Source organism: Hemicordylus capensis, chromosome 12 (genome assembly GCF_027244095.1).
Source record: "Hemicordylus capensis ecotype Gifberg chromosome 12, rHemCap1.1.pri, whole genome shotgun sequence".
In the NCBI taxonomy this organism is placed as follows: domain Eukaryota; kingdom Metazoa; phylum Chordata; class Lepidosauria; order Squamata; family Cordylidae; genus Hemicordylus; species Hemicordylus capensis.
The window spans coordinates 7101381-7118570 of NC_069668.1; the positions used below are offsets into that span (position 1 = coordinate 7101381).

Consider the following 17190-nt stretch of genomic DNA (forward strand, 5'->3'; position numbering starts at 1 on the left):
TCTCTCTCTCTCCAAGACCTTTTATCTGCCCCCTTCTTTTTTCTAGTTTGGAGCTGTTTTCTAACTTGCAAGAAGTTACAAGAGAAAGCAGACTCTGAGATGCAAAGACATTCTGCATCCCAGAATTCCTTCATGGCAAAAGCAGCTGGCCTAGTGAACCAACAAGAGTCCACTGCCTCCGTTCACTACTGCATTCGCTCTGTGAAGCAAAGACACACCGTGGGCAGCAAAGGTTTGGAATGGCTTTGGGGGCCAGTTGTTGTGCTTCGGCAATCCTGCATCCATTGTCTAAACTTAGAACAGGCATATTTTCACTCCGGAATGATACTATATATAGGGGGACAATAGTCATTGTGTGGGTTGACTGGCTGGTTGGCAGAGAAGGTGAAGAGAAAAACTTCAACATGGTAGGCTCTTCCTTCCTTCTTTCCTTCCTTCCTTCCTTTTCCTTGGTTAGCAGGAATTCTAGAAAAAAAATGCAGTTTATCTTGGGATTTAATTTTGTAGCATTTAGAAGTAATTCCTTCCTTCCTTCCTTCCTTCCTTCCTTCCTTCCTTCCTTCCTTCCTTCCTTCCTTCCTTCCTTCCTTCCACTCCTAGACAACATAGCCAAAGACAGAAAGTTATGAGAGTTGGGTCCTAGATCCCAAGAAGGGCTTTTCCAGTCGAGAGAGTGTGGCCATCTTAGGTCTTGACATCTGTGACCTGATCAAGCCCTCCACCAATTAAAAAGGTACCATGAGATTCTGGGAAGAGTTTTGTGGCAGGACAAGAGGCTTGTTTTGTTCTTGGCTTGTTCTTAGCTTCTCAACTTTCTTCTGACCTTCCCATCCCCTTTCAGTTTTCTGAGTCCTCACTCCAATCCCACCCCAAGCTGGAACTGGCCTGGGCATGATTTGGGCCATTAGGACCTCCAACCTAGCCTATGGTGGTTTGTCCATGGAAGATAATAGAGGACCATGGAGGAGAACTGGTCTTGCAGATGCAGTAGTGAGCATTAATTGTCCCCTTTCCTGAGTAGGGTCTGCCTTGGTTTGCATTTGGGTGGATGAGCTACATGGGAGCTCTGTCTGGGGTAAGATATTCCTCTTAGAGGATGGAGCGGAGCTCATCGGTAGAGCATCTGCTTGCATGCAGGAGGTCCCAGGTTCGGTCCCTGGCAGCATCTCTAGTTAGGGCTGGGAGATACTCTAGCATGTAACCTTGGAGAGCTGCTGTCAGTCAGTGTAGATAACAATGAAGCGGTTCTCATGAGCAGTGGGAAGCGCCTGAGTGGGGTTAGCCTGCCCACCCCGCAGACGAGCACACCTGCAGCCCTGGGCGGCCAGATCGGCCACTCACACAACTGCCAGCTCCGTCACGGAGCCGGCGTGGGCTGTGGGGATCTGGGGCCAGTGTGGGCTACGGGGATCAGGGGCCGTGTGTGCGGGGATCCGGGGCTCTTGAAGTTCCACGATGCCGTGCGATAATGCATGAGGCATCCTGGAGAGACCCCCGGGGGGGGGCTTTTTTCAGCCTCCCGGCAGGAGTCTCCTCATGTTTGGCCGCGGCGCGGCAATACACGATCAAATAGACAGGGTTCCGCTAATCTCGTCTAAGGGGAGGGCTACTTAAGCGGTTACCTGCTCTGAGGAAGCCGGGCTCGCCTGCGAGCCCAGTGTTTTTCACGCTCGCCCAAAAGTGGTCTAGGCAACCTTAGCCTGCTTTTGGCCGATCGTGAGAATAGCCTCACTGAGTTCAGTGGACCAGTGGTATGACTTGGTTTAAGGCAGCTTCCTATGTGCCTATGTCCCTATGTCCTGGGAGTAAAGATTAAAGGCAAAGCCTATGTGGGAAAGATGGGTTTAAGATTAAAGCCTATGTGGAGAAGATGAGTTTTGGAGGAGGGATTTGAAGGACAGGAGAGCAGTACTTTGGAGAAAATTGCTGTGAAAACTTGTTTATAGCTGAAAAGCAGTATATACAACAACAACAATATTGATGTTAATAGTTTGCTGTGTCAGAGAACCACATGTAAGAAGGCCCTGATAAACTGCAGAACAACTTCAAAATGCATTGGGTGATCCGTGTGCAGAGCCTAACCGGGCTCTCCCCACAGACAAGCAGGGAGCTTGCCCTGGGAAATCAGATTGGCCGCCCACATGATTAACAGCTTCGTTACGGAGCCTGTAGGAGTGGCGGGGATTGGGGGCCACCTGGCCCCCAGAAGTCCCAGGATTCCCAGGATTCTGGGGAGACCCTCGAGACCGGGAGGCTTGCAGGAGCCTCCCGGTTGGGGGGTCTCCTTGTGAGTTGCTGTGATGCGGAGCCGCACCATGGCAACTCATGATCAGTGAAATGGGGTTAGCGGAGTGCTCGCTCCACTAAGCTTGTTTAAGGGAGAGGAGAGCTGGTCTTGTGGTAGCAAGCATGACTTGTCCCCTTAGCTAAGCAGGGTCCACCCTGGTTGCATCTGAATGGGAGACTAGAAGTGTGAGCCCTGGAAGAGATTCCCCTCAGGGGATGGAGCTGCTCTGGGAAGAGCAGAAGGTCCCAAATTCCCTCCCTGGGCTGGCAGCATTTCCAAGACAGGGCTGAGAGAGATTCCTGCCTGCAACCTTGGAGAAGCTGCTGCCAGTCTGTGTAGACAATGCTGAGCTAGATAGACCAATGGTCTGACTCAGTCAGTATATGGCAGCTTCCTGTGTTCCTAAAGGTGGGGGCAGTTAAGGAGGTTTGCTGCTGGGAGCGGCGCAGCTTCTGTTGCAGCACACGACCTCTGAAAACCGGGCCGGGCTGGGCTTCCCTAGCTCAGTCTTTGGAGGTCGTGAGAATAGCCTCGGTATCTGTAGATCTGTCCTTGCATTCAATCATGGATGACATGTTATATTTGTTATTTATTTATTACATTTATATTCTGCCCCATCCGAAGGCTCTGGGTGGCATTGGCTGGGTATGCCCTTCAGGTTGGATGCATGGAGCCATCAGCCATGTGGAGTCATTTCAGGACATGGTCTGAGGGCACATGATGCAGCCACCCGGCTGAAGCTAAGCAGGTCTATGTCTGGTCATCCCCTGGATGGGTGACCACCATGGTTCTGTGATGGAAGATGGCCGATCATCATGAGTAAGCGATGCTCAAACTGATCTTTGCTATGAGACCTGGGGCATTCCAGGTATGTCCCCTTGAAAGATTGGAAGTTTCCTTGAATTCTCTTACAGGGTTTCTGCTAAGATTACAGAGGTAATGTATGTGGTGTTTGATGCTTATTATAATTCATTATTGTCTTTCCTTTGCGCTTTGTGAAAATATATTTTCCAAAGCACCTGGAATCTCAGGGAAACATCAGACACATTTAAAATGGTGGAAGGAAGGGGGGAAAATTACTCCCCTCAACTGAATAATGATAGCAATAATCTTAATTAAAGCAACCTGAGGATGTCTGTACATAAGGAAGCGATCATTCTTTATTAATCAGAGAGAAATGTATATGTAATTATGCTAAATGAACTCCGCAGGGAAGTTTTCCATTCCCCTAAACCCCCTTTCCAACCTCTCGCACTTTACAATGTCTTAAAGGATTTATAAATATTACTGAGGTTTAATAGCATCGTAACGTTTGGGCTGTACTGTAATGCTGCTTCCAAAGGATTATGTGAGAAAAAGCACAGTTGTCTGAAATAATGCAATAATGTTTACAAGGCAGACCATTTTAGCCATTCTAAATATGGGGAGGCCTGAGGAGAAGGTGGATAACAGCGAATAGAAAGATCTCATCTTTTGAGGCCACACGGATGCCATTGCAAGCACGGAGTAATGCAAAAGGCAGTTCCACCAGGGTCTGCTCTAGGGATAAATGGGATGGTTCTGCTCCGGAACATTCCAGAAGGGCCCGGAAGCAATCCGCCTCGCTCTCACCAAGCTCCGGAGGGGTCTGTGGATTCTGCAACGGATTCCTATATAGGACAAAATAGCTCTGCCTGTTGAGTTGTGGACCCGAAAGCAGGGGAAAGCTGTTTAACAAATAATCAGTCTATTCAATATTGAAATAATGTAATAACAATGCTGGGATAATTTAGCTCCCAACATATTTTCCTGTTTTTCAAAAATGCAACGGAGAGAAGGTGGGGGTAAGATTTAAATCAAGGCTGCTACACAAGGCAAGTCTTTCCCTATGTGGTAGTCCTGGTCCAAATCACACCTCCACCCACAAATGGCGATTATTTATTTATCTATTTTGCATACTCATAGGCCACTTACAACAAATGTCTCCAGACTGTTTACTTAAGAAAAGAATGCATCCACAAGAATTTTTAAAACCATACAGTCAAAAACATGTAAACCGTATTAAAAAATTTAACCCAAAGCCTGGTTGGATCTTCAAGATTGTTCCAAGGCTGTCAGAGATGATGGAAGTCTAATTCCTGCAAGGAGTCCATTCCAAAGCCTTGGGGGCGAATATGGAGAAGGCCAGATGAGCCGGTGGCAACTTTAGACAGACAGGCATAGGAACATAGGAAGCTGCCATATACTGAGTCAGACCATTGGTCTATCTAGCTCAGTATTGTCTTCACAGACTGGCAGAGGCTTCTCCAAGGTTGCAGGCAGGAATCTCTCTCAGCCCTATACTGGAGATGCTGCCAGGGAGGGAACTTGGAACCTTCTGCTCTTCCCAGAGCGGCTCCATCCCCGGAGGGGAATATCTTGCAATGCTCACACTTCTAGTCTCCCATCTGTATGCAACCAGGGCATATCCTGCTTAGCTAAACGGACAAGTCATGCTTGCTACCACAAGGCCAGCTCTCCTCCCCAGCGGGGCTCATGATGAAGAAGGCCGTAGCTCAGTGTGGTAGAGCATCTGTTTTGCATGCAGGAGGTTCCAGGTTACCTCCCTGGCAGTATCTCCAAGATGGGGCTGAAAGAGACTCCTGCCTGGAGCCCTGGAGAAGCCACTGCCAGTCAGTGCAGACAATACTGAGATTGATGGACCAGTTGCCTAACTCAGTAAACAGCAGCTTCCTGGGTGCTGGGGCTGTAGCTCAGTGGTAGTGCATCTGCTTGCGTGCAGAAGGTCCCAAGTTCATTGCCTGGCAGCATTTCTTGGTAGGGCTCGGGGAGACTCCTGCCTGAAACCTTGGAGAGCCACCTCCAGTCAGAGTAGATAATACTTTGCTAGATGGAAAAATGAGAGGAGTGCTCGTCTTGTGGTAGCCAGCATGACTCGTCCTCTTAGCTAAGCAGGGTCCACCCTGGTTGCATATGAATGAGAGACTAGAATTGAGAGCACTGCAAGATATTCCCCTCAGGGGATGGAACCGCTCTGGGAAGAGCATCTAGGTTCCAAGTTCCCTCCCTGGCAGCATCTCCAAGATCGGGCAGGGAGAGATTCCTGCCTGCAACCTTGGAGAAGCCGCTGGCAGTCTGTGAAGACAATACTGAGCTAGATAGACCAATGGTCTGACTCAGTATATGACAGCTTCCTATGTTCCTATGTTCCTTAATCAGAGATAGCTTCCTGTGTTCTGATGGTATGCACACGCTCCCAGCCTAGTGGATATCTGACTGCTCTCCCATGGAGCCCATAAAATGTTTCCGTGCCTATAAAGAACACTCCCCACCCAAAGCTCCAATGAACTGGAGAGCCCTCTGCTACAAAGCCTCTGAATCCAAAACCCTTTCCCATCCTCAAATACCCGAGTGTCACTTCATTGGCATCTGCCGTGACATCATAAACGGAGACAGTTGGATTAGATTTATCGTCTAATTTTAGCAGAACTGGGAAAGGGAGAGGGATTGATCAGAGGGATGGAATGCCACCCATAAAAGGAGAGGATCAAAAGACGGCGATGCACCGGTTTTGAATGGAATCTGTTCACGTGGGAGTTGAGAACGGAGATGATAGGCATTAGTGCTGGCCAGACCATTAGATAGATTGTAGGTTGCTGCCTAGGATGGCTGTGTTTAAAGGGTAGCACTTGAGATTATGGAACGCTGCCTTGGCAGAATGGTTTCTGGTTGCAGCAGAAAGAAAAATTTAAGAAGGCCTGAACATAGGAAGCTGCCTCATACTGAGTCAGACCACTGGCCAATCTAGCTACACAGTCTGACAGCGTCTCCTCTGAGTTTACAGGCAGAAGTCTCTCTCAGCTCTGTCTTGGAGATGCCAGGGAGCGAACTTGGAACCTTCTGTGTGCAAGCAGGCAGGGGCTCGTCCACTGAGCTACGACCCCATCCCCTAAGGGGGAATATCTTACAGTGCTCACATGTCTCCCCTCCGAATGCAAATCAGGGCAGACCCTGCTTAGCAAAGAGGACAATTCATGCTTGCTACCACAAGGCCAGCTGTGAAGGCAGCGGCTATTTTCAGTGCTTTATGATGTCTTGGTTGCCTCTTTTAGTTTCTAGGTGGACATACCTGATCACAACTACACTAAAATCCTGGATTTCTTCTTTATTTTCTATGGGCAGCAATAAGTACCAATAAGTTCCATCCCCAAATGACTGAACTGTAACTCTGGACTTTTCCTAACTCTGTGCTTCAGTGTGAGAGTCTAGCCTTGAGGCTTACATTAGCACTGAGCATAGTAAAGCCAACCTCGTGAATATGTCTTGGGAACTAACAGGCAGCCACGTGAAGGAGTAATAATAAAGAAAAGGTTTATCTCTGAACATGTGCAGAGTGGAGCACTTTGACTTCCAGTCAGTTCTGCACCCTGGCATCTTTCTGCCTTTAAATCGAGCGATGTGTATTTCACATCCACCAGACACAGAGAGACAGAGCACGTACTGTCTTTGACCTTACTTTGCCCTCAGCAGCAATGCTGATTCACACTCTCTGCTTATTTTTTGTCCGTCCCGCAACCTTCACTTTCTCTGAGTTCCTGACCCTGGCAGCCAAGAAAAATGCTAAGAATGTTTGCAGAGGAAATCCAGAAAAAAGCAGGGGGAAAGAAACTTGGCCAGAACATTTCAGGGTTAGCTTTTCCTTTCATTTTCATGTGTTGATGGGGACACACACACACACACACACACACACACACACACACACACACACATACACACACACACACACAGAGCCAAAAAGAATACTCAGAAATCCAGGTCAGCTATGCAGCATTCATTCAATATTTGGGACAAAACAAAGAGCATTCTGTGTCTAACAATGATGTCCTGCTTAGGCCCCAACTGTATTTTCATCCTGGGTGGACACTACTCCTGTTTTTTTCTCTTGTATATAAGAACAGCCCTGCTGGATCAGGCCCAAGGCGGACTATCTAGTCTAGCATCCTGTTTCACACAGTGGCCCACCAGATGCCTCTGAGAAGACCACAGGCAGGAGGGTGAGAAAATGCCCTCTCTCCTGCAGTTGCTCCCCCATAATTGATATTTAGAGGCATCGTGCCTCTCTGGCTGGAGTTGGCTAAAGTTTTGCCAGTGCAGGTTGCTAGAGACGGCTTTTCAGGGCTCAGTTCCCTTCCCCAGAATCACTTTTAATGGGTTTTAAAAATTTTAAATCGAGATATTGAGGCTATTCACACGAGCGTGCAAAATCGGGCTAAGGGAGCCCAGCCTGGTTTTGCATGCTTGTGTGAACTGCCAGGATCGGGCCCGATCCCGGTGGCTACACGGTGGCAAACCCTCCTAAGTAGCCTCCCTCTTCAATGAGGGTAAGGGAGCGAGCACGCTCTTAACCTCAATTTATTGATCGTGTGTCAGCTGCGGCTGCTTGCCACAGCTGCTAGCACACTCGGGGGGTCCCAATAATGCACTGCACACTTGCGTGGTGCATTATTGTAGCTTCGGTTGGTGGGGTGACACACGGTGGTGCGTCATGGCATTCCAACAGCTGCCCATCTGAGCGGGCTATCCACCCGCCTAGGGAAGTAGAGGAGATCGTCTGTGGGGAGGGTGAGTCAAACCTTCTCTCCCCACAGACGTCTCCATTATTTTTATATTTATGTTATCTCTACTTTTGTATGTTAATTATGCATTGTTTTAATTATATTGTAAACCGCTTTGAGATTATTTTAATGAAAAGCAGTATATAAACCAACCAACCAAATAAATAAATAACTACTGCTTTTCAGGGGGCAGAGAGTTCAAAGTGGCTTACAAAGCAAAAGAAATGGGGGGAAAGATGGTTCTCTGTCCCAAAAGGGCTCATAATTTAAAAAAAATAAAGACAAAGGAGAAACACACGGGAGACACCTTGGACAGTTCCCAGTTGGATAGTCACATCAGAGCAGGTGTTGTTCCAGCCAAGGTGTTGTCCCAGTCAAGGTCTGGAGTTGAATGCAGGCGTTTATAGGTCGCTGACTCAATCGGGTGATTTTGCCCATACCTTTCCCTAAAGAAGGCCTCTGCAATTTAACAGGGAGGCTATTCTCACGATTGCATAAAATTGGGCTAGCCTCTGCTAGCCCGATTTTCTGCAATCGTGAGAACCACTGGGCTTGGCTGCGAGCCCGGTGGTTCTAGAGCAGGTAACTCGCTCAAGTACCCTTCCCCTAAAACCAGGTTTGCGGAGCAAGCGCTCCGAAAACCCATTTTTTTCTATCTTGAGTAGCCGCGGTGCGCCTCTGCTCCGTGGCTACTCATGAGGGGAACCCGTAGGGGAGGTGAAAAGCCGCCTCCCGGCTCCAGAGGTCTCGCCAGCATGCCCTGCGCACTTGCACAGGGCATGCTGGAGCTTCCGGGGGCCAATCGGCCCCCGCTCCCTCCAGCCCCCGCCAGCTCCGTCATGGAACCAGCAATCGTGTGGGCGGCCAATCTGGCCGCCCAGGGCTCCTGCCTGGATCGTCTATGGGGAGAGTCCCCGCTCAGCTCCTGAAACTGGGTCTCACTGATTGTGAGACCCAGCTCAGGGCCTTCCCTGTAGTAGTGTGTCCGAACCGGTCCGGCGGCCATTCCAAAGAATGGCCGAACTGCCGGACCGGTCCGGCCCTGCCTGGTTCGGGTCCGGGTGGGGGGTATGCCTTTAAGGGCGAGAGGGCTTGCTTAGCCCTCCCACCTCCTTGCCCCCGCCAGCGCCCGTATTTTCCAGTATAGGGGCGCTGGAAACCTGCCGCGGCGGCGGCGAAAGAACTCCCAAAGGAACTGCCAGCCCTCCCGCCCTCCCTCCCTCCCTCCCAGCTAGCTGCCCGCCCGCCCGCTCACCCGCTCACCACTCACCCGATAGGAAATGAGAGGAGCTCCGGCACAGAGCTCCTCTCGTTTGGAAGGCCTCCGGCATAATGGTGTTTTGCGCGCGCGCGCATGCGCGCTGCAAAGCACACCATTCGCCGGAGGCCCGGTCTACCCACCCTTAAAGGCATACCCCCCACCCGGACCCGAACCAGGCAGGAGTTCCGTCCCTGGGGTTGTGGCATAGATACAGTTTGAGGAATTTCCTCTTCTACCCAACTAAGTGCAGGGTCACCTCTTTGCCTCCATTTCTCCTACTGGGATACTCTGGCCTGAGAGTTTTCTAGGTCCAAAGTTTCTCATCTTTACATTTCAGAGCTCAATTTACACCAGGCCCTAAGCCATTTCACCCAATTCCAATCAAATGTGCTCAGGTAAGATGGTGTGTGATTGTTATGGGTCCTGCTACTCTGATTAAATCATGTTTTTCACTTGAAAGGCTCCCAAAATGGCAAGGCACAAGAAAGAAGGAGGCGGCTCCAACGTGTTCTCCATGTTTGACCAAAGCCAGATCCAAGAATTTAAAGAGGTAGGTTCTTTTTAGCCTACTTTCCTTAAAGAAAATAAGCTTATGAGATCATCCGGCATTGTTTGTGTGTGTTCATGTGTCTATGTGTGTGTCGCCCCCTTTCAGCTTTGCAATGCCTGGACCCGGGGTGGCTCGTGAGCGCGCCTCTGGGGGTGGGTGGGCGGCAGGCAGCATCTTTAAGTGTAAACAGAGCCGGTGCTCCATGCTGCCCAGCAGCCCCCGTGGCAGGGAATCGCCTCCGCCACTCACCTGGCCGCTGGCGGGGGCTCGCCTCCGTGGGAGCCAGATGAGTGGCAAAGGCAATTCCTCACCGCGGGGGCTGCTGGGCAGCACAGAGCACCAGCTCTGTTTACACCGAAAGAAGCCACCCGCCACCCTCCCAGAGGCGCGTTCACGAGCCACACCTGCCTGGACCAATATGAACCAACTTGGGTATAGTTGTAGGGACACATAGAGACACCTTGATGGCTGAATAGTGACGATGCCCTGGCCCCAATTCAAGATGGCGGATGCTTAAACTTTTGAGGCACAAGTGGGCCAACTTGTGAACCGCCTAACTGATTTGAACTAAATTTGCTACAGCTGTAGGGACACATAAGGATGCCTCAATGGTGTAGTTTATGGTGATGTCATCCATCTCAATTCAAGATGGCAGATGTGTGAATGTTTGAGGTGCAAGTGGGCTAACTTGAGGACCGTCTAACTTATTTGAACCAAATTTGGTACAATTATTGTAAGTGACACAAAGGGACATCTCAACAACCTAGTTTCTGATTATGTCATCCACCCCAATAAAAGACAGTGGACACGTGAACGTTTGGCCTAACTTGTGAACCGCCTAACCGATTTGAACCAAATTTGCTACAGGTACAGAGACACATATAGATGCCTCATTGGCATTGTTTGTGATGATATCATCCACCCCAGTTCAAGATGGCAGATGCGTGAATGTTTATGGCAGAAATGGGCTAGCTTGTGAGGATGGTAGTTATCAATTAAGATGGGAAAGGAAAGTAGGCAGATGAATTCTTACCAGAACTTGTTATATACGAATATTAAATACTAATACTACTAATACTCATACTCTTTTAAATAATAATGCTAAATTGGCTAGTGAACCAATTAGTTAATGTTGTTGATCAGTTGATTGTTGTTGATCAATGATCAGCTCACCTGGTAAGAGTGCTGGGTACGCTCCCGATACACAATTGTGTGAACTCAAAAAGCATGGTAGGAGGCGGGGAGAGTGATTATGTGAGAGGCAAGAGCTGGGCCAGACAGGCACGCTGTACTCAGATTCTTTCTCCAGCATTTTACTGTCTGCCTTAGGTCCTGCCTCCCACACGATCACTCTCCCCTCTTTCTACCTTGCTTTTTAAGGTCACACAATCATAGATTGGGAGTGTACCCAGCTCTCCTACTCTGACTGGGTGCTCCTGCCACCTGGGTGAGGGTCGTGCGGACTCCTGGTAATTCAGCTGTAGATGTGCCATTGTACATACAGGTCATTCCAGTGTATGGCTCACGGGGTGCATTAAGTAAATGGTCCCACCCACAAGCCACTATTTTGCATATCGCTCCACCCCCTGAGCCACCATTTTGCACCTGGCTCTGACAGATGAACCTTGGGTTCCTGTTTTTTTTTTTTTTTTTTAAATCTTGTGAGCCAGAAGTCCTTCTGCCTCTGTTCTTAGGGAAAGCTCCAATCAATAGCCTTTGTGGCTCATCAGTGGAGGCACAGATACTAGCCAATAGCTCCTGACTGAATGCAGTTTCATGTTCCTCGGGCACTCCCTGAATACCTGAAGAAAAGGGTGATAGTTTTTTGTGCATTTGCAAAGACATGACTTAGTCCAGGCCATGGTACGAAACCTAAGAAAAGTCTTCCAGGGGGTGGTTCAGCGGGCTCTGGCTGCCACCCAAGGCTCCTTGAGTTGAAAGCCAGAACGGTTTGGAGCCAAGAGCATTGGCTCTGACCCAACTCCATACTGTGCAGAGCACTAATTTAACCAGGAGACGTTGGGGTAGACATTAATGAAGCTTCTTGCCAAGAGAGATTTATGTGTTGGGAGGTTGTAATGCACAGTTGCCTGGTATGGGGTTCACAAAGGAAAATTAAAGGTGCACTCCTGTATCAACTGAAATTAAAAGGAAGCAGATTCTGGCTAGACACCAGGGGAAATGTCCTGATTGTTAAGAGCTGTTAGACAGCGGAACAGTCTGCCTCATGAAATGGTGGGCTCTCCATCTCCATCATAAGAATGACTCCACCTAATGGCGCAGCGGGAAATGACTTGACTAGCAAACCAGAGGTGGCTGGTTCGAATCCCTGCTGATATGTTTCCCAGACAATGGGAAACACCTATATCAGGCAGCAGCCATATAGGAAGAAGATGAAAGGCCTCATCTCATACTGCGTGGGAGATGGCAATGGTAACCCACCCCCCTGTATTCTACCGAAGACAACCACATGGCTCTGTGGTTGCCAGGAGCTGACACCGATTCGATGGCACACTTTACCTTTACCATCTCAAGAAGTTCTCAACCAAAAGCTAGATGGCCATCTCTCAGGGATGCTGAGCAGAAGGTTGAACTAGAATCTCCAAGGTCCCTCTACACTCCAAGAATGTATGGCTCTATTTGGGGCTGGCCCTAGGGTTTGTGGCACCCTAGGCCAAGTATGACTCTAGCGCCCCTCCAGCTGAGAAGTGTGGAGCCGTGACTTTATCTTGAGCTGTGTAGAATCCTCAGTCGCAGGGTCAAAGGACCAGCCTGTGCAGATTACCATCGAATGATTTGCCTGTGCTGGTTTGAGGTTACAGTGGGAGAGTGTTCCCCATCTATTATGGGAACTCTCAGCCTTTATACTTTGGACACATGATGCGAAAACCCAGCTCCCTTGAGAACTCCATAATGCTGGGGAAAGTTGGAGGAAAGAGAAGAAGAGGACGGCCAGCAGCAAGGTGGATGGAATCGATTACGACAGCCATGAATGCACCACTGAGAGACCTTCAAGGCCAAGTGGAAGACCGATCATCCTGGAGAGAATCTATCTATGTGGTCGCTAAGAGTCAGCACCAACTTGACGTCACTTAATCAATCAATCAATCAATCAATCACCCTTTAGAATGGATAAGATCCTGCTGTTAACTTGAAAATCCAGTTTGAGATCATTTCTTTTGGGGAATGCTGAGGTAGGCAATTCGTCTTCAGGAGAGGGAGTGCAGCTTATGAGACCAGGTGTTTGGAGTTTGCTGTGGGCTGAGGTGCAATGAGCAAAGAAGGCTCTGTATTGGGGGTTGCAGAAGGGGCAGGCCCTTTGGGGAGCAGGGGGCAGGTCTACATCTTACAACTCACACCACTGCGCAGTACAGTACAAAAGGGAGAGAAAGAATACTTGGCAGGGCAATATTCCGGCACTCCATAGGCACTCCCCAATAACTGGTGACCTAAGTGTGACTGCCTAGGTCTGCCTAGTGGATGGGCCCATCCTGATTCTATTCTGTAATTATCAAGGCTCGGGTGTGCCTGTTCAAATGCCACAACAGCCCATACTTTCTGGTCCCTTATATAGGAACATAGGAAGCTGCCTTATACCAAGTCAGACCATTGGTCCATCTAGCTCAATATTTTCTACACAGACTGGCAGCGGCATCTCCAAAGTTGCAGGCAGGAGTTTCTCTCAGCCCTGTCTGCAGATGTCAGGGAGGGAACTTGGAGCCTTCTGCCTGTAAGCATGCAGAAGCTCTCCCCATCCCCTAAGGGGAATATCTCACAGTGCTCACACATGTAGTCTCTCATTCAAATGCAAACCAGGGTGCACCCTGCTTAGCAAAGGGGATAATTCATGTTTGCTACCACTAGACCAGCTCTTCTTGTAAATGACCACTTTTCTTTTGTCTCTATTTTTGCTTTTTTTGGTGGGGGGGGGGATGCCCATCAAATCTTTGAGTGTGCTCTGTTGGCATTCCTTGGAGTTTGGTCCTCTGCCCAAAGATGGTGTACTCAATGCAGTTATCAGCATGTAGTGATAACCCCTCACTGCCTTTGCACCCTTTTTTGTTTCTCGACAGGCATTTACAATCATGGATCAGAACAGAGATGGCTTCATTGACAAGGCGGACCTGAGAGACACCTTTGCTGCACTAGGTACATGCAAACACACCGCGTGCCGACGCCACTGCTTACTGGGGAAACACTCGGTGAATGTTGTGAATTGGATGCCAAAAGTGAGACTGAAAATCCTGTGCCCAGGTAGCTTAAAAGTTCTCCACTCGAACAGAAAGCCGAGCTGGACTGAATATGCACCCATTGTTAGCAGAGCAGGGTTCTGGAGAAACGACTCAGAACCATCATTCAGAACTGCAATAAACTTGACATAAAAGAAAAGAAAAACTGAGCTGGGTTACATGTCTGTCTGAACATGAGCATAGGCTTTCCCAACCTTTGGAACATCTGGAATGCCACAGGTTGGGAACCCCTGTATGAGCCCATGAATTGCCCATGAAACTGATTGCCAAGAAATTTAGGGCCAACAAAAGGAAGTACTTTTTACAAAATGCACAATTAACCTCCACAACATATAATTAACCGCCCATAGACTTCAGTAGTGGGCGGTATAAGGTAAAGGTGTGCTGTCAAGTTGGTGCCGACTCCTGGTGACCACAGAGCCCTGTGGTTGTCTTTGGGAGGGGTTTACCATGGCCTCCTCCCGCACAGTGTGGGATGATGCCTTTCAGCACCTTCCTATATTGCTCCTGCCCGATATAGATGTTTCCACTAGTCTGGGAAACATATCAGCGAGGCTTCAAACCAGCAACCTCTTGCTTGCTAGGCAAGTCATTACCTCACTGCGCCATACAAATATGTTAAACAAAACAAATTTTAAAAACACCTGTGGAATTCTCTGCTACAAGATGTGGTGACAGCCAAAAGCCTGGATGCTTTTAAGAGGGGTTTAGATCCATTCATGGAGGACAAGCCATAGGCCACATCCAGCCTCCAAGGTAAGGTGTCTCTAGTCTAAATACTAGTCTAAATACCAGTTGCAGGGAAGCAACAGCAGGAGAGAAGGCATGCCTTCACCTCTTGCCTGTGGGCTTCTCAGAGGTGTCTGGTGGATCTGGGCCACTGTTGGAAACAGGATGCTGATGGGCCTTGGGCCTGATCCAGCAGGGCTTCTTTTATGTTCTAATGTTATGTCCACCTCCCTTCAGGAGTCAAAGGCTAACCTTTTACTTTCTGGCTGGGAATCATCCAACTGCCATTGCGAATCCAGCACCAATTGTGATTTGAACGTGCTGTAATCAATTTGCGGAGGAATATTTCCCACAAAAACACCTTGATCATGTGAATGTTAGGGCTGACCCAAACCCTCACTGAGCTGGTACTTCAGGGTGACCCCCCCCACCAACCCCCCACATGTAATTTAAATTTGCTTCCCCTGTGGCAAACATTAAGGTAGGCAGGTGGCGGGGAAAGTGATCATGTGTGAGGCGGCCGCTGGGTAGCACCAGGGCGCCCTACCCAGATTCCGACCCCAGCTTTTTTCTGAGGTAGAAAGAAAAGCCATCTGACCCAGCCTCCAGCCCCCTACACTGCTGGTGCTCATGTGAATGACCCTTGTAAGTTTTCGGGTTGTGACTGGCCAGGGTGTTGGGAAGCATTTTGGATGCCTCCTTAGCTCCGTTTTCCGTATTCATCGACCATCATCTTTGCATCACACTATGACTGTTGCATCCTAGGTCGCATGAATGTCAAGAATGAAGAGTTAGAAGAGATGATAAAGGAAGCCCCGGGCGCCATCAACTTCACTGTCTTCCTTACTATGTTTGGGGAGAAGTTGAAAGGTAAGAGACATCCGGCGGTAGACAGGTCAGTCTGAAGCAAAAATATATCAGTCCTGGGTGGCCATCTTTAATATTTTTCTAGGGGTCTGATGCCTTTCCCAGCTGTATTTATTTTTATTTTTTTTAATTTAAAATTTAAGATATTTATAGACTGCCCAAAACTTGTGTCTCTGGTACAACAAACACAACACAAATCCAACAAAACAAAAAATGATTAAAACATTAACATTATTTAAAATCCAGCATTAAAACTATTTAATGTTTTAAACCCCATTAAAACTATACAAACCCAACATTAAAACTATTAAAATGGTGAATCTAATTAATTAATTATGTTAATTTAATTAATTAACTCTAATTAATAAATTATGACATGCAAAAATTCAAGAGGGGTAAATTTTCGGCAACACTGTACCTCCATCCCAGGAAAAACTGTTATTTAAAATTTTAAAATATTCATATTGCAAAGGTACTTAGGAAGCATGTGGCTTTTACATTCAGTAATCAGACAACTGGTCCATCTAGCTCAGTATTGTCTACCCTGACTGGTAGCAGCTTTTCAGGGTTTCAGGCAGGAGTCACTCCCTGTCCTACCTGGAAGTTTTCCACAACCATCCTTTAGCCTGCATCTCCTCCAGAATATTCACATATTGGGCAGATTTACCCCGAAGTCCCTGCGAGCTATCGGGGAACACTTCACACATGATTCGGGTTTTTCACTTCTCATTAGAATGCAACCCGATTTATATCGAAGGTTTAAAAAAAATCCACTTTTTGCATCGCTATTTTCTGGATAGCGTTGAGTTCGCAGTAAAGCCTTGCAGAAAATTCGAGGTAAAGCCTGCTTTGTGGAGAACTCCCTGAAGATGCTGCCGGGCAGTGAACTGGGGCTCTTCTGCATGCAAACCGATGCTCTGGGGCTGAGCTAGGGCCCCGTCCCATAAATGTAAGAAACTGCCTTCTACCAAGTCAGACTATTGGTCCATCCAAGTCAACATTGTCTACACTGACTGGCAGCAGCTCTCTGAGGTTTCATATGGGTCTTTCCCAGCCCTGCCTGGGAGTAAACCTGTGGCCTTCTGCACACAAGCTGCCACTCTGCCACCAAGCTACAGTAGCCTCCTTTCCTCTAGTTCCGGGCTGGAGTTCCACAAGTCCAGGGGCCTCTGGACCTCCTGCCCCCCCAATCCTCTTTAGTCTGTCCCGGTTGGTTTGGTCGCGCAGCTGAACATCATGATGCTTAATTTCCGGGGAAGGGAGCCTCCAAAGGCCATTAGATCCAGGCTCCAAAATTACTTAGGAGCACCTCTTTGTACCCCTAAAAAGATGCTTTAAAAGTCATCAATGTCGAGGTGGTTCCCTTCCCCCCCGGTGCATCCTTAGCAAAAAAATAAATACATGCTGTACTCTCATCCTTCTGGCCTTTACGCTTTGAAGTGAAACTATGTGGCAAACATTCCCAATTGATTAGCTGGTGCATAAAGTGGTCTCTTTGATGATGCAAGGCATCGCTGTGTGGTGTACAAATTGCATTTGTTCTGACTCTTTGTAGAAAGGAGGCCCATGTGGTAGGCATTAACACAAAATGCTTATCCCCCCCCCGCTCCCCCTTCATGTTTCTAGCTGCTCATCTGGCATCGGGATATTTA

The 17190-nt window shown here is 48.4% G+C and overlaps 1 protein-coding gene across 3 annotated transcripts in view; it reads left to right on the forward strand.

Moving 5' to 3' along the window:
• MYL10 (myosin light chain 10) overlaps window positions 1-17190 on the forward strand; it is a 63358-nt gene that overhangs the window by 34652 nt on the left and 11516 nt on the right. Inside the window, exons 1-5 of one of the 3 annotated variants that reach the window (XM_053275527.1) lie at window positions 391-407; window positions 601-733; window positions 9603-9692; window positions 13766-13841; window positions 15437-15541. In XM_053275527.1, the coding sequence (XP_053131502.1) occupies window positions 9612-9692; window positions 13766-13841; window positions 15437-15541 (262 nt within the window). In that variant the 5' untranslated portion in view covers window positions 391-407; window positions 601-733; window positions 9603-9611. Of the gene's footprint in view, window positions 1-345; window positions 408-600; window positions 734-9602; window positions 9693-13765; window positions 13842-15436; window positions 15542-17190 lie in introns of those variants that run through there. The other 2 variants (XM_053275525.1, XM_053275524.1) reach the window with 2 other exon arrangements.